We start from the raw sequence: 24,655 nt of genomic DNA on the forward strand, positions 1-24,655 counted from the left end.
ATACCGCAAAGCTTTAAAAAAAACTATTAACTGTCCATAAATAAAGTAATATGGTTTCAGTTATTTGTTTTTACTTTTCTATTAAAATAAGTGAAGTATTTATTTATTTATTGGTTGATTAATTTAAATGTTATTGCAAAGTTATACGATGGTCATATGCGATAAAGCCGTCTCAGATTTATAACTGATAAAGTGTAAGGAAGGGAGCACCAACAGAGAGGTTCTTCGGCTTTTCTCTTTAATCAGCAAATGGTATTTGACCGTCACTCTTACAACACATTCATGACCACAGAATGCAGAGTATAGTTTTGTAGAAGCGGGATGCGAACCAACCAACGAGTTCACAATCTGACAAGTTATCCAAAGGCCACAGCCACCTATTTTTAATGACTTACTTCTTTTTTTTTTTTTTTAATTAGTTACAATCCATATGTCAAGTATCTCATTTAAACTTGAAGTGAATGTAAAACAGAGACAATTAATAAAAGTATTAAAAACTTATTTCAAACACGAAACAAGCATCATCGTTTCGGCCTGCTTAGGTCCTTCGTATTTCATCAGCAGGTTGAAAATGATAATTATCTTAGCAGGTGAAAACGTTTTTATTTGTTTTGTGTTTTTAAAAAAACTTGTTAACACCTCATCAGCCGTCTTTCTTTGTATATATATACATATATTATATATTTAGTTACAGTATACTCTACTAGGGGACACAATGGGCCTCATATGGCCAAAGAGTTAGTTTAATTCTATAAATTTTTAAACAATAAGCTGGATTTATATGAATTTTGCTCTGCAGATAGTTTCTTTAGTTGTCATAATTTTAATTTAAAATTAATGTATCAGTGCTATTTATTTAATACGTAGGTAAGTTTACTATATCATACAGGAACTATGTGTATTATTATTAACCCTGAAGAAACCGTAAAGATGAAATTTTGGTTTAAATAAAAAATACATATTCTTTTGTATTTATCTGGAGTGTAAAGGTAGTTTTTTTCTGAACTTTTATGAAAATGTGTAAATTCTTCCAGTATACACTAGAAATTTTGTAATATAAAGTTGGTTGTTTTAGCTTCCCCACTGTCTATCGACGATTTGATGAAGTTATGTTTGAAATTAAACGGAATATCAGTTTTTATCATCGTACCTTTCCTTTAAGGTCATTCCATGCCAACTCGCCTAGGGCTTTCCAGTTCATGCCTTAGATTTCCTTGAAAAAAATTCAAGCAAAAACTTCATCTTGATTTATTCAGCCACAGAGTACAGCTTTAGGATTCTGCATGGCTGAATAAATCAAAATAAAGTTTTTGCTTGAATCTTTTCAAGAAAATTTATAACATAAACTGGGAAAAGTTCTTTTTTTCTGGATGAGTTGATATGGAATGATTCATTAGTTTAACTTTAGAATACTATTTTTATGACTATTACAGGGTGGCTCATAAGTCCCTACCCATCCATATATCTTATGTATCCAGTGCATCTGTGTGTTGTCCCTCATTCTTGCTGCATAATATTATGTGATGATTATGTCACAATATGCTCTTTAAGTGTAAATGGGCTTACATCAGCCATATTTCAATGAATAAAAAGAAACAAATTTATAATACATGCTTAATTGAATATAACATAATAACATGGATGAGTAGGGACGTTACGGGCCACCCTGTATAACGTAGATTAACATTTGACGACTGGAAGTTTTGGTTCTATGTGTTTTGCCAGCGAGGAAGCCATTAATATAGAAATGTTATCCATTTACTGTCAAGATAGTATGCCAATTCTACTTTTTAATAATTTTTGACATCAACTGATATGTCTACGTCCACTTCTATTTTATTTAGTTCCTTTTTAAAGTTTATTAGGTGGCCCTACAAAACTTTTCTGTGATAAGATAGCATACATGGGTTACTAGGTTATAACTTGCAGAGTGTATTGTAGAGCATTATAAAATTTGCATAGAATATTAATAAAATAGATAAACAAAGGTCATGACAACTCTTTTTCTCTATCAGTTGATGATAAAAATTATAGTTGCTACTATAACTAGGTTGGAACTAGGTCTGTTGAAGAAAGATGAAGATGAAGGAAAATAAGATATTGGTTTTCATTGTTCACCAGTTTTTGACTTTGGGACATACTGGATAGATGAAAGGAACATATACACTGGAGATAAAGTAACTATGCTGGGTAGTTATCCATATCTAGCTTTTGATAACTTGTAGAGAAGAAAATTCAGATGTTCGTGCCATCCCTACATTGGTAGTGTTAGCACACTGTCCAATTTTGTAATGGTTCTAGGCCCATTTTGTACTGTAAATTACTGTTTATTATTACCTGGAAGCAGGATTGCATGAACAAAGTGAAATAATGCTAATTATGTTAATTAAATTAGTGTGAAAATAAATTAATATAACTTATCTTGATTGATATCATGTCATTTTAACAATCAGTGTTAGCTTCTTGTAAGTATTTCTGTTTTTGAAAATGGATAAAATACTAAGTTGTATTTCTTTTAGGTAACTAATAACAATGCTGAAAACATTTGTAAGTACATGCATGTTATCAAACCAGATCAGACCATGTTCCATCTATCAACAGATAAGGGTAATTTTATCTCTGATTCTTTATTGATTTGTTTAATGTCTTTTAGTTGATAGCTGAGAGCTAGAGAATTGGCTGAATAAAGTACATGTTTATTACTGTAGTAATTCTGTGTTTATTTTTAACAACAAAATGTTCTTATTGTATTTAATCTCACAGGTTAATGTTTTGTTTTTGTTCAAAATTATTGTTTCAAAAATGTATTATTTCTCAATGGTTATACTTTTATTTTCACAATTTAACTATTTTTAGAGATTTGCAAGTGCTTTGTTTCTTCTAAAATTTCTATTATTTATATACCTTCAGTATGTTTAAAGGAAATTTATTTTTTAATTAATGAGTGATTAAGGTTTAAAGAACTTTTAATTTGGCAAGTTGAAGTTGAAAAGTTTTGTATATCTAAAGGAATGATGTAAACTTTAATAAAATATTATATTAACAGTTTAAATAAGTATAATAGTAACTGGTTAAGTTTGCAGGTGATATTAAATTAATAACTATTGATGATGTTTTAGTTTTGGATAAAGAATCACATTATTTGGTGTGATGGATTAATGTCTTTTAATCTTAATAAAAGTAGAGTTATCACAACTTTAATTACATTTATAGCATTACTCTGAGTATATAGATTTTGGCATTACTGTTACAAATTATGTAAAGCCATCTAAACAATGTATGCCAGCTGGTGGTATGTAGATACACAAATACTAAGCACAAGTGCAAAGATCTCATTGGTTTGCTGTGTAATAGACTTCATTTGGACCACTATGTTTAGTTTTAACCATCTTATTTAAAAAAGGATATTAATTCATTAGAAAGAGCTTGAAGAAGGGCCACCAGGATGATTCTAGGCTTGGAAAGATTATTACAGAGGAATAATGTAATGCTTGTGATGTTTTATTTTTTCTTGGGAAAACACGGCTCAAGGAGACATAGTTAAAGTTTTAAATATTTTAGAATACAGAGCCAAAACACTCATTAAGAAAAAAAAACTGCTGACAGTAAAAGTAGAGGGTGCTGGTTTAAAGACATGGAAAGAAACATGGATTTACCTCTAGTGAAAGTAGTGTTAGTATTCTAAAAGTGGCAAGTCTGTAGATTCCTTTAGGTGTGATAGATGTTGAAATATTGAAGAAATTAAGAGGAAACTGGATAGGTGAGTATTTTGGAGGTCAGAGTTGAGCGTGGGAAAAAAGTTTCTATATATAGTCTTTAGGAAGTAGATGGATCAAATTACTCCTTGTTATCCCATGGAAACAAAATGAATTACATAATTGTTATTAATGAACTTTTGAGCCTGAAGGTGTCAGTAGATTATTATAGCTACTCAATTCAAGTGGATTGTTGAATTTTGTATCTTTCTAGGCCAAGCAAATTGAAAATATTCTTTGAAGATACAAGGGGAAGTTTAAAACATTTTTTTTAACATGAAGTTAATCCTTATTACCATAACATGAATAATTAACCAGCAGTAAATGTCAGTGTAAAACAGTGTTATTTATAACATCCTGTGGGGAAGTTGTATAGTTCATTAATTGGAAGCTGCACAGATGTTGTATTCTTCTTTGTTTCTGAGTTGTTGTTTTGAAGATATAAACAGTTGTTGTGTTGAAGCTCTGTTTTGGAACTGGTCTTATAAAGACCTCCAATTTTAGTACCAGTTCGTGTAGATTTGCTGCCAACAGACAGTTAGTTTACAAATAAGTTTACATATACAGTGTTAAAACTCACCACAAATCCTCTTGGAGAAGATAAGCTACATTTTTAAATATTATCAACTATATTGTAATCTGTTCAGTCTAATAAACGTACAAAATTAATGTAAAAGATGAACAGTTTTGTGTCTTCCAGAAGATTATGTGCTGGTGGGTGAGCACTGAAGTAATGCCAAGCAAGATAGAGTTAAAATTTTTTCTGGCTTTATAACCTATGAAAATGATAGCATGTGATAAGTGTGTATGTAATTTCTTATAGCAAAGCCACATTGGGCTATCTGCTGAGCCCACGAGGGGAATCAAACCCTTTATTTTAGCATCCATAGATTTACAGCTGTACCAGTGGGGGGCATATGTGTGTATGTGTGTGTGTGTGTGTGTATACTATTGAGAACTTAATGTCAGGTCAAATTAAGTTTCTTTATCTCAGTTTAACAGGTGATCTACTGTCCCATATGATATTTAAATAGAAAACGTTTATCTGACAACTGTTGGATACCAACATTCATATTTTGGCACAAAAAAAAGAAAATATTTATTTTGCTGTGTTACTCATTTGTTAAATATTGTGGTAATCCATCTATGTTTTATTAATATCTTCATACGTTAAAACTGAAACCAAATTTTTATACTAAAGAACTGTTTTTAATATCATACAATTCTACTAAAATGCATGCAAGTTATTATTGCCTGGGATTTAACTAGTAGTGAATAATTGCTGCATGTATTTACAAGTTTTATAAACGAGACCAAAACTTGCCTTTTATAATATTAAACTATATTATGAACATGATACTAAAATTGTATAAAAAATTAGTACTATATGTTGTGAGTTTTCTTTAACAGTTTGTGTTATATTCACCAAATTATGTTTTTCTCAGTTGTAGTCATGACATTTTTATATAACTTAAGGAATGTTTATCTTATTTGGAATGTGTGAGTCAGGATAAATAGAATTACTTTTGTAAATTGATAAAAGTAAAACTCGTAAATTTTCAGAAACCTTAGTTTAGTAAATGTTATCAATATGTACCGTAGTGAAGTTTCACCAGAAACACACTTAGGCCTACTTTGTGTGTAGTCTTGATTCCAGCTTTGTAGTGAGGCTTTTATATTTTGATTTCATACAAGTTTTTCCTAGGTTTCTTCATCATTCTGGTTTTAAAAATACTGTCAGTACTGCTGTGGTTTTGTAGGCTTATTACATTAACATTAAATATATGTTTTTCTAAATTATGTTAGACTACTAGTAGGAAAAAAAAAAGACTTGCCAGTGGAGTGATGAATTAAAAACTTTTGTTGACTTAGTCACTGTTATTAATAAAGGAAGTGAAAATTTGTGTAGCATGGAATGACTACTCTAGACAGGAAATACGAGGGCTGTTCAAAAAATACACGGACTGATGTCATAAAACAAAATGTACTTTATTTAGAAGTTACAGGTCTGGGTCCCCTTCAAAATACTCTCCTCCCCAACGCACACACTTATCCCAACGGTGTTTCCACTTGTTGAAACAGTCCTGGTACGCTTCTTTTGTAATGTCCTCCAGCTCCTTCGTCGCATTTGCCTTACTCTCAGGAATCGTCTCAAATCTTCTTCCTTTCAAGGGTCTTTTGAGTTTGGGGAACAAGAAAAAATTGCAAGGAGCAAGGTCAGGTGAGTAGGGAGGGTGGGGAAGAACAGTGATCGAGTGTTTGGCCAAAAACTCACGAGTTCTGAGACACAAATTTTGCAGCAATGTGGTGCATCTTCAATTTTTTGGTCAAAATCTCGTAACAAGATCCAACTGATATCCCACACTCTTCAGCAAGCTCCCCGACAGTCATACGTCGATTTGCCCGCACCAGGGTGTTGATTTTGTCGACGTGTGGGTCGTCAGTTGACGTGGAAGGATGTCCAGGACACTCATCATCTTCAATGGACTGTCGACCATCCTTAAAACGTTCATGCCACTTGAACATGCCGTACGCTTCATAGCAACATCACCGTAAGCCGTGTTAAGCATAGCAAAAGTTTCAGTCGCAGATTTTCCAAGTTTAACACAAAATTTCACAGCAAGTCGTTGCTCCTTCAGGTCATTCATTCTGAAATCCTCCAAACGAAAAAATCGCACTTTACTTAAAACCGCATACCTAATACACAAATGAAGATATCTGCAATCGGGAAATGGCATCGTAATCAGCTGATCTGTGCAAACCTAGCGACACCAAGCGGATTTTCCTGGAACCAACTGGAGCCACGCAATTTAAACAGTCCGCGTATTTTTTGAACAGACCTCGTATATGAGCCTGATGATCTGATTTTGTCAAAGTTGAGGGGTCTGCTTATTTGTTAATTCTATCACTACTGGTCAAAGGGCATGTCATCATGTTTGTTGACTTGCATTCAAAAGTTTAAGGAACTAATATTTTTTGAATTTACGTCAATAAGTTTGGTATCAATTTGTAGATTATAGCTCAAGTTTTAGTATTATACTTTATGCAATTCCATACTTTAAAAGTAAATATTAATAAAACACTTAAATATCAGTTTTAGTATGCCACGTGGTATGTTAAATGCATCACTGGTTCAGATTAGATGTTTGTGATGTTCAAATACTAAGTCTATGGTTTTGAATGAATGAGGAACTCAAATTACCAATATTAACAAGCAAGAATATAAAGTAAGAACCTCCTATCATTTTTATTTCATTTGTGTTCTGAATCAAACATGGTGGCTCCACTCACCTTACATACACTTGTATATGTGACAAGTGAATTATAGATTTAAAGCTCAGAATATCCCTCTAGTGACTTTGTCAGCTGTATTCGTATATTAGGATGCCATATCATTTTCTCATTTTCAAGGAAGTAAGTTGTGTCTTTAGTATGGTCAAAATTTGATATTGTTTTAGACCAAAATACAGCTGCTTAGTTACTAAACTTGATGAATTATAATGGAATTCTGTGTAATTTCTTAAGGCTTAGCAAGCTACAAGAAGCAGCAACCAAGTACATAGGTCACAACAATAAGAGATAACTGTTTTTTGATTTACTGTTTTATGTTTTAAGAAAAAATAATATTAAAAACTTGTTTGTAAATAGTAGTAATCTCTATATAATCTATGATAATTGAAATGTGACTGTATTTCACAAAGTTTTATATTATTGGCTGCAGTAACACGTGTATGCCCACTCAATTCATGAATATTGGAAAGAAATTACATGTACTGTTAATGATGTTGCATCATATTAATGCTACTTAGAAACACACATTTTATTACACAGTATTTTTAATATGATTATGTTATTAAAGTCTGAAGACGAAAATGAAAATGTCATTCTCTTTTATTTCAGTCTTTAATGAGGGCATTATGTCCAAAATGTTGTACAAGTAAATATGTATTTCTAAGTGGCATTAAAAGACAGGATGATGTTTCTGTTCTGTTTTTTTATGGTTTAATGTAGTGTGGAATGGTGTTCCACATGTACTTGAAACATTGTAAAAAATTAACTTTTAAAGTTGTATCAATACTATATCATATTATTCATTCTGTGCTGTTGCCTGCGCCTACTATAGTGCTCTTTAAGTATAAATTCGTATGCACCCTTATAATTTTCTTTTCTCGCTTCATGATGTAATGGAACTAAAATGAAAGTAACAAAGTATTTGTCTTTTCATCCATGAAATTTGTTTTTTAACATTTGTTAATTTGCATTATTTAGTATATTATGTTTCACACTTCTGCAGTAAGGTCTTTATACTGTGTTTTACTTAATTACCTTTATATGTAGGTATTTTCTCTTTCTGTTTCAGAACACATTTGTTTTAAAGCGAAAATACCCTATCACATTTTCTAAGATAGGGGGCCGCCAAAAACTGTTAAAGGGAAGACATTATGTATATGACCTTGTTGAAAATACTGAGTGTAGAAAACAACAGGACATTAAACTAATTTTGACACAGTTTGTTGAAGGTAAGATCACCTGTGAACATTGATAAATTTGTATATGTGTTTGGGTATTGATATACCAATGAAGCATGAGAAATTCCTAAATTCTTGAAGTTTTATTGATGCTGCTGAGAAAATTAAACAGTAGTTATAGGTATGTTTGTGTTCTTGTTATTTTTAATACAGAGGCTTGTGTGTATATTGTATATGTCAATCAAAGAAACATGCATGAAGGTAGAAATTTGGTATGTGTTAATCAGAGGGGTGTACAACGTTAGCTCGTGTTACAGACAGTAGTTTATGAACTTGTTGATCAGAGTGATAATGTAACATAACCAATGGATTTGAAGTGAAAGTTTGATCCATCAAAGTTGTCCTTCCAACTCCTCACCCTTGGGAAAAGTAAATATTTAAACTTACCATTTAGTTTTCAGGAAATATTTGATTCCCCTTTAAGACTTCACAAACTGTAACCCATTCCTTAAGTGAACCACCCTGTCAAAAACATATAACTGTCTTATCTGGAGCCTCATCTGTCTGTCTTTTATAAATTTTAAATTGATATATTCTTGTCTTATTACATACAGAATATAACACAAAGAAATCTGAGACCTTATTCCTGTTGATTCTACAACAGTAACATTACCCGTTGCCCTTCTTTTCTCAAGATATAATATGTTAAGATATTCTACTATCTCTGTAAGGTAATATTTACATTCCTAGAATCATCCTTGTAACTCTTTTCTAAACCTTTTCCAGGAAAGCGTTATCCTTTCTCAAATAAAAACTGCACACAGTATTCTGAATTGGGCCTGAGTGGTGTTCTGTGTAGAAGAAAAAATTACCTAGATTGGTTTGTGGTCAATTTGTCTATAATTCTATTAACTTTATTGTTTACAACAGAGTACTACTTTGATGGCTTGAATGAGTTGTCCCCCACAATATGAAGATCCTTCTCTTCACTAATGCTGTTGAGTGTTGATCTGAGTTAGGATATCCCATGTGTATTATCTTGCACTTACTGTAATTAAGTTCATTTGCCCAACTTGTCAGTTGAACAGACATTTTGTAGTACCCCAGTTTCTTCAGTGTGGCTAAAAATACTCAGTAGTTCAGTAACTCCAGCAGACTTTAATAATTTAGTGATTATGTTCCTATCATTATTGAAAGGAAGGAAGAACAAATGTCCAAGCACTGACTCATGAGGTACTCCATTAATTACATCTATTAGACAATGACCATTATTAAATACTACTAAACATAATAAAAATAGAACTGTTCCATGGGCCCCTTGATGTGGATTCCTGTTCGTGGTGAGGGGACCTCCCAGAGAAGGTTCTGTTCTTATTGTTTGATCTAAACATCCACCTGCATGTTTGCCGTGCGTATTAACCAATGAAGGGGAGGAGAGAATCCTGGTGGTTAAGGGGTCCAACTCCAACACACCACTTTGGCCTTGAATTCCTGTAAACGGGCAGTCGTGGGGTGGTCCCCCCAGGATCAATTGGCTAGTCCATTTGGGCCAGGGTCAACTGAGTATCAGCATAGGACGTCCACAACAGGTATTGTGGACATTGTGTCTGACATTGGTGTTCGGGTACAGTGATCATGAAACCTTGGCGTTGCTGCAGTTCCCTTAAGGCACTGTAGTGCATCCCCTTGTAGATGGTGGATGGGGTCAGTGGACAACAAAAAGTTTTCTATTTATTATGGATAGTCCTAAAATAAAAAAATAACACAACTTGAAACCATTGAGAAAAACCCGACTACTGGAAAACGACCATGTATTGATGAATCTGTACATCCTAACTCACCACTTGAATCTGTCCCGCGATTCCTAATTTTGCATTCCTTAAGTGACAAACTTCTAGGGCAGATGTCCCCATTTTTTATTTAGAAGGGCTTGCTGGCTCCCCTAAATTGGTAAAAAAGCTATGTTCAGGAGACATCTTAGTGGAAACATCTTCATCACAGCATTCCAAACTCCTCCTGACATCAAAGGCCTTGGGGGACATACCCATTGAAGTTACTCCTTATTCCACTTTGAATACTTCCAGAGGAGTCATAGTTGAAAGAGATTTAAGGGCTGTCCCCGAATTGGAGATCCTCACAGGTCTCACCAGCCAAGGTGTCACAGCAATACGCTGAATTTTCACTCGAAAAGATGGAATTCTGGAACCAAATAATGTTCTAATACTAACATTTACTGTATCACATCCTCCCACCACAATAAAAGCAGGATATCTGAATTGTAAGGTGTGACCTTATATTCCAAATCCTGTGCGATGTTTCCATTGTCAGTGATTTGGTCATTCAAAACAATCTTGCCGTGGTTCCTTTACCTGTGCCCGTTGTGGTGGTAAAGACCATAATGCCACTGAATGCTAACTCAAACCACATTGTATGAAATGTAATGGTACTCATCCTTCTTATTTTACTTCTTGCCCTAAATGAGTAGAATAAAAAGAAGTACAACATCTCAAGACAGTTAACAATCTCACTTACACAGAGGCTTGAAAATTATTATTACCTATTTTGACAGGAACTTATGCTGCTGTTACTCATTCTACTACTACAGTAGGAGTCCAAACAGACCTTACCCTATCCCCTACACAATCTTTACCAGCAAATATTAATGAAACACTTCCCAAAATCAACACATTTCACGAATCAGTGTCTCCTTCCATCTCTGTCCTGACCACACCTTCCAGTCATTTCCGAACTTCACCTTCTTCAAGTCAAGATGTTTCCATGGGGTCGCCCTCTCTTGATACCCCAAAAATTAAACAAACAACTCGTCTACACTCTCAGTCATTACTACGTGTACTGATAAATTTAGATGAGACCATTCGAACTATAGCAGGATCCATAGAGGGGCGATAGACCCGCATCCAATAAAGAAAAAAAACTAGGTCGTAAGCAGAAGGACTCTCTATCGTCTTCTCCTCTGAAATAATTACGCATGCCCATACTAATGCAATGGAACTGTCGAGGTGTCCAATCAAATGTGACTGACATCAAAGATCTGAATTCCTTTTATCATCCCATATGTCTTTCTTTGCAGGAAACATTTCTACAGCCTACAAATACAGTTACTATCTGTCACTATTCATTATACTGGAACAACAGGCTATGTGTAGGACGGGGACATGGGGGAGTTGCATTGCTGGTTGATCAGCATGTGCCCACCTGGTCCCTGTCATTGACCATACCCTTGGAGGCTGTAGCCATCCGTGTCTCCTTGGGTTGTACCATCACAATTTGCTCTGTATACCTTACATCAGAAATGCATTATTATCAATCAGACCTAAATACCCTCATTGAGCAACTGTCTACCCCCTCTTTTTTATCTTGGGAGATTTCAATGGGCATAATCCCTTCTGGGGTGGTTCCTATATTGATATGAGAAGGTGTGCCATAGAGCATATGCTCCTGAACCACAACCTGGCTCTTAAACATATTTTCATGCACCTAGTCAGTCATTTACAGCTTTGTGTCTGTTCCCCTTTGCTACTCACTCACTTTTCCTGGGAGGTTGACATTCATCCATGAAGTAGTGATGATTTTCCCATCATCTTACAAGAGATTGGTTGTGATCAGTACCACCCGACACATGTACCTCAGTGGAAGTTGGTCTAGGCCAACTGGCCTTCTTTCACTACTCTCTTGGAACTGGATCCTGCCATCTTATGTAAATCATCCATAACAGCAGTAACCAACAGTATTATACAAGCTGCTACTCAAGGCATCCCTAAAACCTCAACATGTTTCTTACGGCATCCCTGCCCTTGGTGGAATTCTGCTTGTTCTATAACACTAAAAAACTCAGAAGCGTGCTTGGGATACCCCACGCTCTCAAACTGCATTGCATTTCAGCAAGCCTGTGCACACGCTCGGCAAGTTAGACATCAAAGCCAAAGGAATCTTGGATTAAATACACCTCCAGCATTTCTTCAATCACCAGCACAAAAGTTATATGGGATAAGATCCAGAGGGTGAGTGGAGGATATACTTCTGCCCCCCCTCTCTATCTTAATATCTGATGGCCATGAAGTTGCAGATGCACAGAGCAATGCCAGCACTCTTGGGGACTTCTTCTCTCATGTATCTAGCTCTTCAAACTTATCCCTTTCCTTTTTAGCCTTTAAAACACAGGCGGAGTATCTGCCTCTTTCCTTTTCAACTGACCATTCTCATGGTTACAATCGCCCTCTTACACTGATGGAACTCAAACTTGCAATTCATCGGTCTGACAATACATCAGTTGGACCTGATAATATACATAATGAGATGTTACGCCACCTTTCCCAGAACTCTCTTACTATTCTCCGAGTTGTCTTTAATCGGATATGGCAGGAAAATGTCTATCCAGATGCTTGGTGACAAGCTATCATGCTCCTTGTTCTGAAACCTGGGAAGGATCCAACAATTCTTTTGAATTACCGTCCTATTGCTTTGACAAGTTGTTTCAGTAAGATCTTAGAGAGGATAATCAGTGCTTGCCTCGTCTGGTTTCTTGAATCAAACAACCTTCTCTCAGCTATCAGTGTGGGTTCCGAAGACAACGCTCTACGTTAAACCACTTTATTTGCCTTGAAACATCAATCAGAGAAGCCTTTTTAAGGCAATAACATCTTGTTACTGTTTTTTTTATTTAGAAAAAGCTTACAATACAACATGGAGATATGGCATCTTACGAGACTTTCACTTGTATGGATTGCGTGAAAACTTACCTCTTTTTCATCCAGCAATTCTTAATGAAGTGCCAATTCTAAGTCCGTGTAGGCTCAACACTTTCTCATTCTTTCCCACAGGAACTTGGGGTCCCTCAGGGCTATATTCTGAGTGTCACACTTTTCATTATAAAGATTAATGCCATCAGTGAACAGCTGCCCCCTATAATTGCAAACTGTCTTTTTGTTGATGACTTTCACATCTCATGTCAGTCATCAAACATGTGGTTTATTGAACGGCAGCTACAAACTGCAATCAATCAGATAGTGAAGTGCACCATGGCAAATGGTTTTAAACGTTCACTCTCTAAAACCGTTTGTATACATTTCTGCCGCACACAGGGAATCCACCCAGATCCAGAACTTCATCTTGATGATGTCGTACTTCCTGTCGTCCTTGAGGCAAAGTTCTTAGGTCTTATATTTGATTGTAAATTAAATTTTATATCACATATCAAGCAACTTTGTATCAAATGTCTAAAAGCATTGAACATTCTCTGTGTCCTCTCTTCTATTTCTTGGGGAGCAGATCGATACTCCATGCTCAAAATTTAACAATGCCCTCGTCCGATCCAAACTTGACTATGGGTCTGTGGTTTATGGTTCTTCCAGAACCTCAGCACTGAAAATGTTGAATCCTGTCCATCACCAGGAGCTTCAGCTTTGCATTGGAGCTTTTCATACTTCTCCTGTACAAAGTCTGTATGTGGAATCTCATGAACCCCCTCTATATATTCGCTGTTTGCAACTGTCTCTAACGTATGCTTCCAAAATTTTATCCTTACCACAGCATCCTACCTGGAGTTGTGTTTTCCAACCACAATGACTACACTTTTTAATAACAGCAAATCTGCTATTGTTCCTTTTAGTTTCTGTATCCAGGTGCAATTAGAAGAATTGGATTTATCCTTGAATAACATTGCAGTTTCTACAAATCAGCCTATTTCACCATGGCAAATTACTGTCTCCAATTGTTACCTGTATTTGAGTCATCTGAGGAAAGCAGATATACCAGATTGGAAATAGCACTCTTTCTTTGCTGAACATCTTTCATATAATCCATCCATTCCTATACATACAGATGGTTGCAAATTGGGTGACTCAGTGGGCCCAGCCATGGTTTGTTTTTCGTTGCTGGTGTGTCAATCCCAGAGTTCCTCTGTAATATTTTACATCATTCACATCAATTCCAATACTTCCAGTAGAATGCTTATGGTTAGGAAAATTACCAAAAACATCATTTGCAATGAGTTTGACCAGCTGATAGAATAATGTATTACTATGTTTTTTTTAAGAGGTATTTGCTTAAAATTTTGAAACAGTATTTATGGGTTAAAGACATTTCTGAACAATGTTTCAGCTCTAACAGCAAGATGTGATCATTTATATGTCTGTTACATCTCGTACATGATCATTTTACTGTTAGAAATGAAACATTGTTCAGAAATAAGTTTTTATCCTGCAAATAGCTGTTTAAAAACTGTATAGTGCATTATTATCTGTGTATGTTAGTGTTTAAGAATGGTATATATTTGGATAGCTATACTTATTGCCCATTTTATTTTGTTGTTTTAAGAAGTTTGGTAACATGCTCTCTTGTAAACCAAATCTTGTAGCCTTCAGTAATTGCCTTGCCATCAATATCCTTTAAGGAGTTTGATCCTCCATTTTGACATTTATTTTTATCTTTAAAACATTTTGCTGTTTCTTTTAATATTATTAATATTTAGTATTATTAGCCAACTGTTCTTCATAAGTCTTTTTCAATTTCCTCTATTCTTTTTTTAATCAAGTCCCTAGATTTTCTATCATTTTGGATATCTTCTGACCCATTGGTCAGTTTCAACTTGTGGAATTATCCCTGATTTTTCTCTTTTAGCTTTTACTAAGCTGGTTAAGTTTGATCTTTCTTGTTACTTTTTTCCTGATTTTAAAATTCACACATCTTAAAAACAATTTACCTTTATAACAAATTCTAGATTTTTTTCCATCATTACTTTTTAACTTATTGTCTCAATTCACTAATCTTTAACCTTTAGTTGTGGTCTCAAAATTGGTTTTCTGAAATCTAAAGACTAAAATTTGATTTCTTTTTATACCCACATGTACTTGAACATCACTTCTCGTTATCCAATAATTAGTCTTTCTTCAAATTTTTTTCCATTATTGCAACCAGATTTTCATTCAAGGTTAAAATCCAAAATGGCATTTTCTTTGGTTGGTTCTCTGGTTATTTGTTATTGAAAAAAATCCCGTCCAGAACCACTTCAAGAAATCTCTCTTGCACCCTGTTTGACTCTGTACAATCCCAATCAATGTGACCAAAGGTTAATATTTTCGGTAATCAGTGTTCGTGTTAGTGGTAATCCTAATCTTATTATATAATTACCCATTTACCTCTTCTGTGTGACCCAAGAACCTATAACAATTTGTAAAAGAAGACAGAGATAAGAAGTTTCTGTCAATGATTTTCTTTTTAGGCCAATCAAGTAATTGATGCAATTCTAATGAGAATAAACTTGCAAGCAAAATCATACACTATGACTGAGATTTTTTTTTTATACAAGTTCTGTCAGTAAATATTGGAATCTAAAGGTCTGCTTGAACATTAATGAATAGTCTTTCTGAATCAGGCTTGGTTCTGCTTGGCACCATATTAGAAAGGCATGTCTGTTTTTGTGTTTCTTTCAAGATGAAAATACTGCTGAAAGTCAATGATAAAAGTGCTTGCAAAGTGAGAGTGCTCAACAGTGGTTACAAAAAGAAATTTGCTGCTGGTCATAGTTTTACAAAGTATCACTACTTGAACTCGAGAATGGCTCTTGAAGAGTAGAAAACATGACATACAAATTCAGCTACATTTTCTCAAAAAATAATATCCTTGAAAGAAATAATGTAATTTTGTTAAAGGTTAGTGTTTATTCCACTGTTATTTGGGTAAAAATGTAGGAGGTACACAGTATAAAATCAGTACAGTTAATTCTTTGATAGATTGTTTAGGCAAAGCATTCATTGATGAAACTCTGTTGTGGAGACACAAGTGTAGAGGAGTCTTTGATAAAGAAGACCATGACAGAAAGAAAAGATCAGAAAGTCACCACCATTTATCTACCATACCTACAACACTTCAGTGAAAAACTCAAATGCATAGACAGAAATTTCAACATAGAAGTCCAGTGGAAATCCTACAATACCTTAAGGTCCATTCTGGTAAAAAAACAAACAGCGACCTACCAAAGAGAATCTCAGAAATGTCATCTATGAAATTCCGTGTTCCTGCAACGATACATACATAGGAGAAACGGGAAGAAAATTCATTACAAGAACAAGAAAACATAAAGATAGTACAAGACTTACGAAAACACAAAATTCAGCCATTGAGCACACCACGTCAACTGGACACAGAATAAACTGGGAGAAAACTAGAATCATCAACACAGAAAAATTCTGGAAGACAAAAAAAAAATCAAAGAATCATTTTACATTAACACTATTAAAACTTTACTAAACAGAGATTCCAGAATAGAGGTGAGTAACCTGTGTCTGCCATTGGTTTAATCTACGGGAAATCTCTCCTCCAATCAGAAACAGTGTTAATCCAATCATAACACACTCTCCACAATCCACCAGGACACTATAAAAGACCAACAATGCCTACACACACACACACACCAAGTTCCATGCTAGTCACAGAGCAAGCAAGACATGCTGATATCTCTGTTATGCTGTTCAAGACAAGGATCAACTATGCCAGTTATACCGCCAGTATCACCAGTAATTGTCAACAGTCTATCATCACACCTTACGCCACTACAAATTGCCACGTTCATCACCCAAGCCAAGCCAGGGTCTACCATTGAACCTTCCAGGATCCGAGTCCTTCACCAAGGCTGAATTCTAATTCAGCCTGCTACTCTTGCTGATCAAGTTTATCTATGTCAACCATAGAACACTGAAATTAAAGTAAGTTGTTCCACAACTAAAAGTCCTGTCAGCCTTTTCTCAGTATTCCTCAGGGGTGTCGACCCAACCATCCAACCAGAAGAAATCAAACAAGCCATAGAATCTCAAATCCAGGCAAGCTACATGCTGTACATCGAATTTTTTCTAGATGCACCAACCTACCTATGTACTTCATGAAGATAGTGACAACGTCAAAGTACAGTGCTGACTGTATTTTACATGACAGGTGTTACTATCGCATATTTCACTTTAGAGCCGAACGCCCGCATCACCAACCCCTTCAACTCGTGGTCAAACAAAGTGCCCATACAACATAGACAATCAACGGACAACTTTCAACGGAAAACTACAGAAATACCGCCAAGTCCAGAACCAGCCAGAAAAGACATGAATGCAGTTTCAGGCAACTCAACTCCAAAGACGACAATCCCAATATTAACAACACATCAAGACTTAACAATCCAAGAAAGACAAGTGATAGTTCCTGCCAGACCTCAGTTCCAGTTTCATGGAATACAACCACCAGCCAGACTCAGACCATTAACATGACAACTATCGACGCATCAGTTCAAACAGAGAACCAGACCACAATCACTCTGAAGATACAAACGAAAATTACAAGAAGAAACAAAGCATCCCATGTCGATGAAGAACACTTCACTGAAGAAGAACTGTCAGTTGATTCATCACCAAGCTCATGTTTTTTTTCCATCATCACTGGGCATCAGGCGTGAATGCAAGTTCAACCTGAAGTTCCTACCTGTTCTACAAGACCACAGCTAGAAGTTTTCCTAGTTACCAGCCACATGCATACTATTGCTATAATCCAGTAGTTTTCTTTTTCATTCCAGTATGCATTAATAGCCATAATTTTCTTCCCAGCTGTTTCCGGGCACGGTCTGGGTAGATTTTTTGGTGCCAAGGCTGTGAAGTGGGTTTTCTCAGGGCACTCTTCGTCTCCCCCACACACACACACACACACACACACACCTAAATTTCTGACATTGGATCTCAAGATCCCAGCCAAGGCACCATTCTTGCCTGGTCCTGGAAGGAGCCATTTAAGTCAATGTTTAGTAACATGCCAGCTGTGAGGATATTCTGACCATAGGCTCTGCCCTTTCTTACTTTATGCCACTCTTGTCCAGGTCTCTCTTCTCTCACGTCACTTTCATATCCCCCACCTCACTTCTTCACCTTAAATAAATTAAAGCAAAATATAGACAAACTCCCATGTAAAGTTCAATAACCTTTCACGTGAGGGGACGAAGAGGAACTACAATGTTCCTGACCACCACTCTAAATTAAAACCCTACCCAGTTCGTTTGCATTTGCACACACGCTGACTTGAAGATGAAAGGTGGAAGACTTTCAAAATATCGGCCTCTACACTTATGTCTCCACAACAGGCAGTTACCATCCATTCTACAAAGTTTCATTAGTACAGTTAATATTAATTCTTTGTGAATATTTTAAATATGAAATTGAAATATCCTTTTTAACAAATAATTCATTTTCTACCCAACTTTACCCATTCTTTCAGAGTTACATTGACCTGGAACTCAGTTATGCATTCCATTATCCTCTATATTTTTTTAGCCTAACCCCTTTTCATCCCTGTTTAAAACTTTTTACTTTTAAAAACCCTGATTGTAATTGAGACAACTTTTGCATCTTTATTACAAAGTTTGTCTTCAATCTTTTCAAGCTGTATCACATTCTTTACATGAAGAGCCACCTCACCCATGGTTAAAAATAAAATCATTATTAAACCACTTATAACCTTTATATAAATTTCTCTTTAAAGATAATATAGAACTTATTCTACACTAAATCTACCTTTTACAAACAGTTTTCTGCCCTAGCTAACCTGTCAATTTGTTTATTCACAATTTCCAAGTTTCCTCACCACCTTTGGGTGTGTAGTTTAAAATATCTTCATTTAATCTGTTTAGAAATTCCCAAAAAAAACTTGCTTTGGTATAACTTATCTATCATGTAATGTATCCTCCCTCTGAAAACTATCTTGTAAGCTGTGATGGACTCAGTATCATATATCTATTTTAATACTGATGTTTGTTTAAGTTAACTTCATATTTAGAAATGTACATAACTTACACTGTTAAATCTGTATTGCAAAACTCCCACGTGTTCACTAAAGCTGTAAAACTTACTGAATGTAATATTCAACAATGTATGTGTACATAAACACTGGTTTATCATCAGTATTGTTGCCTTAAGTGAAGTTTTGAGAAACTCTTGTCACACCTATAAATATAGTCAACACATTGTGCCAAGAGAAAGTATATATTATTGAGTTGCTATAGACGGGGTGCTATAAACCTTTGAAGTTATAACTGATCGCTCTGACACTTATTAATCATGAACTTAGATATTTCTCTAGGAACATTTATAGATTTCAAACGTTACGAACCATTCACTAATCTGTTATAGCTGTGATGTTTGTTAATGTGCTACAGATCATATTGATCTCTAATCTGTTCTAGTTGCAACATTTGTTAATGTGCTACAGATCATATTGATCACTGTTCTGTTATAGTTGCAACATTTGTTAATGTGCTACAGATCATATTGTTCACTAATCTGTTATGGTTGCAACATTTGTTAATGTGCTACAGATCATATTGATCACTAATCTGTTATAGTTGCAACATTTGTTAATGTGCTACAGATCATATTGATCACTAATCTGTTATAGTTGCAACATTTGTTAATGTACTGCAGATCACATTGATCACTAATCTGTTATAGTTGCAATGTTTATTAATGTGCTGTGGATCACATTGATCACTAAATATTTTCAAAATCACATTATTTGCTAAACTCTTTAGCATTATTTTGAAGAAACTTTTGGAGTGTCAGTAGTCCATAATGAAAAATGACCATATATATATGTATAACTCAATGTGTTTTTGAAAGAGAATAAAACTATTTCTGTAAGAATGCAAGTCAGTAAATATATTCTTACAACAAGAATAAACCTTAGAAATTTCTTAATTAACAAGGATGTTATGTAATTAATCTTAACATTTTCATACTTAATCAGAATAGCTGGACTAATGGATAAAATATAGTTCACTGTTAAGTCATCTGTATGTTGATGTAAAATCATGTTAAATTTCAACTTCATTTTGGTAAGAACTGTTTAATAAACAAGTTTAAATCATATTTCTGCACCAGTTGTATCATATATTTTTGTAAAATGAACAAATTACAAGTGTTAAAACTTCACACAGAGAAATGTTTAAATATAATAAATTAATATAAAAACTTAGAGCCAGTGATTAGTGAACATTTTGTTATTTAAGTAATGATGAAAAATTACAATACCTTAAATTTAATAACAGTTATGAACTTAAAAGGTTCCAAAACTGTTATATTTTAGGAGTAATAATGCTAGAGTCAGTCTAATTGAAGAACAAGATTTGTTTCTGTTATGCTAACTATAATTTGAGCCAACCAACTGAAGTGAAATTATCGTTTGTAACACCTTCATCGTTTAACTGCAACAAATAACTAATGTTTTCACTCGAATATATACTGATGCTAACCTCTAAATGTTTGAAATTAACTAGTATTGTAAGCTTCAGTTAACTAATCTAAAATGTTAAAAATACTATTATGTGCTTTCACAAGTAGTCTGAAATATTCCAGTTGCTCTTATCTACTTTTATAATAACAATTTGATTAATAACTTTTAAGTTTTAACAGCTTGATTTTATCACTACTTGAATTATTTTGAAGTCTCTTAAGACTATAGGTTTGGAAACTTGACAAAACTAATCCAGATATTTCTGTAGACTTTAATGAAAACAAACATTCATTTGAGCAAATTGTGTATTCAAATTGGGAGTTATTTTTTTTACCTGTTGTCTTTGCCATCATTTTTTCAGGTCTAGGAGACAGAGGAGACATAGTCAATGTAAGACCTTTTTATGGGTATCAACAGTTGTTGCTGCCTCACCTTGCTGTATATGCTTCCCCAGAAAATCTGGAATTATTTGCTTCAGAAAAAAAGGTAAACTATGTAACTTACTGGTGCAGCAGAATTCTTCTGTAGTACATCTTGTTTTCTTTAGAAGATTATTGAAAGTGTTTTCTCCTTCAAAATTAATATTTTTATAATGTTTCTATTTATTTCTCATTCCATTACGTGAAAATAGATCACATGCACTGTTTAACTGTGGTGCATTATGTGAATGACAGTTAAGTTGCCACAGTGTTTGATTAGAGTATCTAACAAGTTCATAGTAAGTACTGTTTGCTGCATTACATCTGATTTATCAGTGGAAAATTTGGGATGGATAGTGATGGTGGTTTTTGGGTAGCTTTATATGAATATCATAAACTTATTAGGCAAAGAGGGAACTTTATTTAGCAAACGTAAAGAACTTTGTAAAAATCAGTGTAAAAAAAATTATGCTTTATTGGTATCAAAGGGAATGTTAGGTATAACATTTTTAATATACTTTATATTGAATTTTATTGTTTGGCACAATAATATGTAAAGATATGAACAAGATATGTGACAATGTGAGATTATACCAGAAAGTTGCATCTGAGTATTTTTAAGTTAATAAATAATACAAAACATTAAAATAGATACAAAATTAAAAATGTTTTTAATTAAGGTCAGTATGTGACCACTAAAAAAAACTGTTTTGAAGTTACAAGGTCACGTTCAGGAAGGAGTTGCAAGACATAATCATGTTTTGTTCATACTTTGTGTTGTTGTTAAATAAACATTATACACAAGTATATTGTTGTATGATGAAAGTTTCTGTAAGAGGGCCAAAAGCTCACAAATAAAAATATTTTAACCTATGAAAACGTCAGTGTATAATTCTACATATTAACCGTGATACGAGTCTTAAACAACTAAAAATTGAAAATGTTAATTTTCTGCCAACAAGGAAAACACTTAGAAAAACTTTGTTTACAATTCCAACCAAATATTTGAGCTTCCTTTTATTTGTTATTCATAATTATGTTTTGTAATTTTTAAGGAGAACAAAAAGAAAAACCCACATACAGCTCACATTTTGCAAGCAAGGTAGGTATTAACCATGAGAACAGACTTTAACCTAAAAATTCAATATAATGTTCTTCCTTTTCAGAGTTGCCATCACGGCAAATTAATAGTCTAAGGGTAGACATTTTTGGGGGGGTTTTATCTATCTAGTTACAATAGGCTTCTGAAAGATATGTTGATGACAGACCATATGTAATAATAATATGAAGTGTAATTAGGAATTCTAATTTTCAGTCTTTACCAATAAGCACTGATGGAATTCCTTCTCCAGTACAAAATAAATACATCCAATAAATGGAGGAAAAGCACTGAAAATGGTTAGTTAATTCATATTAACTTTTCACCTTTCTCCATTGTAGTTACTTGCAGTATCTCTTCTTCCTCACTTATATTTAGCATTTGATTTCTTTTCACCTGCTGAGAGTTAGCAGAAGTTAAACTTATATGGAAGTAATGCTTGAAATATAATATATATATATATTATATTGATGTTGAGGCTATGGAGATTTCTAGAAAGTCTAAGTGGCAGATGTATAAATTGTTATGATCAGCCAAAAGAGAACAAAAGTAAAGCCATGTGAAAGAGAAGATTGGGTAGAGAAAAGTTGTAAAACAAAGTTAATTTGTCTGAGTGAATGACCTAACAGTTGATATGTTAGAGTGAAATAAACAGGTTGAAAAAGATAAGGAGAATAATTTGTCTTGTCAAAGGGTGTTCTGAACTAATTAAACTCAACTGTCTGGATCTTCATAAAAGACAGGCAATTAGTGGAGGTACGAAGAGCAGATAATTATTGGTAGTTTTGTATACAACTGTGATAGCTCATGCAACAGCATAAGTGAACTGTACACAGATGCTGTTGTGATAGAAATAGAGAAAAATAGTTTGGCTTAACTGAATTCTAAAGCAATTGAATTAGCCTAAGGGGACTTTTGACAAGAAGAAGAGAACTGTAGTGTTGAAGATATAACTGTGATCTCCACAGTGTAAAGTGTCACATTTATCATCAATAAGTCACATAAACCTACTGTACAAGGATCCTAATCCACATATTTACATTACTATATATACTACCAAAAAGTAAGTTTTTGACATGGATACTTATTTTGGGCGGTCATCTTACGTATCATCTGTGCTTCCATGTCCTTTAAAAAAAATTTACACATTTGTTGTATAAAGTAACTAAACATTTGCTTTAAATCAACGATAGTTCATCTTATTGGTGAATGTTCATAAATAACAGTGTTATGTAATTAACTTAATCAGGTTTTTTATTAAAAGTGCAGAATGAGGCTGTAGTATGCAAAGAAAGAGAACCAAAGTTAACTTTTCACAACATTAGTTTAGATCTGACTGAGATATATCTCTGGATTACAAGTTTTTACTCCTTGGAGCTGCATAACTTTTGTTTTTTCTGAAAATTGAATAGCAAAAATAAAAACAATATTACACGTAGTAATGATAAGATATTAAAGTTTTGTCTTTTTGAGAGTAGCTTTTATAAATATATTTAAAACCAAAAGATGTGTGAAAACCCGAAAACATTAAATATATTGTAGAGTAATGAAAAATGTGAAACTTGATACTCCATGTGGTATAACTGTATGGAATACATTTTAAAGCTGTTTTTTTTTATTTCTTAGAAGATAAAATCTGATCTATCTGTAACAGTGAATAAATTCTCGTAGGAAATAATTTTTATTTCTATTATAAAAATATTTTTTGTGCATGCTCCTTTATAGACACTTGGCTATTTATCAACTCGTTTAGTGTCAGTATCAATGAATAGAGAAAATCCTTGGACTTTAGAGCCGTGGCACATCCGTGTGGCCTTTCGGAAAACTGTAAGTAACTCCCTACATAATTATTTAACTTAATACAAAAACTGTATCTACATAAGAACTTACACACCTACACCGTTATTAATTTTTAATACAAGATCTCGTTGCTACATAGGTTTAATCTTATATTTCACAACAATGTAATGAAATAAAAGTATGACATGAACATCTTCCTTAGTAGTATATTTTTGAGGAAATATTTATTAAAAGGTATGTAATATAAGGTTATGGACAACCATAAACTTTTGTTGGATTCTTACTGAAAATATTTGCTATGATTACTGAAAGGTAATAAAAGCAGTTGTCCCGTAACATAAAACATTGAACATAACAGTACTTGTATCCATTAAAAAGTTGTTTCAGGATATCCAATGTTCAGGATCCTTTAACACTTGGTGTGTAAAACATATTGGAGTGATTTAGGAACAGTGTCAGTTATCAACCAGAATAAAGAATTGGAAATTTAATCTTTCCTAGTCTTTCATGAAGCCATGTAATAAATTGGCTTGTTGCAGAAGAAGGGAAGGTTTTTGTGACACTGTATGGTAAATCTTTTTCTTGCTTCACGTGTTATATCTGTTTGCTGCACCAGAAGGGTTAATAAAATCTGTATAAAGTGTATCTTTTCTTTTAAAAGGTGAAAATCCTGACTGTATTGTAACACTGAAGCTTGTTTGTTGTTTTCTTTTAAGATTTGGGACACTTGTGTAGAATTGTGTACAACATTATTTCCTCACCCAGTTTTATTCCAATAAAAGACGTGCAGTAGAATTATAGTTGAACTTTATTGGTGTAGCTATGTAGCTAGTGAAT

General features: G+C 33.9%; 1 protein-coding gene across 10 annotated transcripts in view; it reads left to right on the forward strand.

The window, feature by feature from the left end:
- Nucleotides 1-686: 686 nt before the first annotated feature.
- Nucleotides 687-24,655, forward strand: part of mRpL9 (mitochondrial ribosomal protein L9) — a 29,127-nt gene continuing 5,158 nt past the window's right edge. The window contains exons 1-7 of one of the 10 annotated variants that reach the window (XM_076453331.1): nt 691-867; nt 2,051-2,190; nt 2,520-2,607; nt 8,116-8,275; nt 20,862-20,986; nt 21,974-22,021; nt 23,744-23,845. In XM_076453331.1, coding sequence (XP_076309446.1) covers nt 2,533-2,607; nt 8,116-8,275; nt 20,862-20,986; nt 21,974-22,021; nt 23,744-23,845 — 510 coding nt within the window. In that variant the 5' untranslated portion in view covers nt 691-867; nt 2,051-2,190; nt 2,520-2,532. Of the gene's footprint in view, nt 868-2,050; nt 2,191-2,519; nt 2,608-8,115; nt 8,276-20,861; nt 20,987-21,973; nt 22,022-23,743; nt 23,846-24,655 lie in introns of all 10 variants that reach the window. The other 9 variants (XM_076453330.1, XM_076453333.1, XM_076453329.1 and 6 more) reach the window with 9 other exon arrangements.

The sequence above is a fragment of the Tachypleus tridentatus genome, chromosome 9, assembly GCF_004210375.1.
Source record: "Tachypleus tridentatus isolate NWPU-2018 chromosome 9, ASM421037v1, whole genome shotgun sequence".
NCBI lineage: Eukaryota > Metazoa > Arthropoda > Merostomata > Xiphosura > Limulidae > Tachypleus > Tachypleus tridentatus.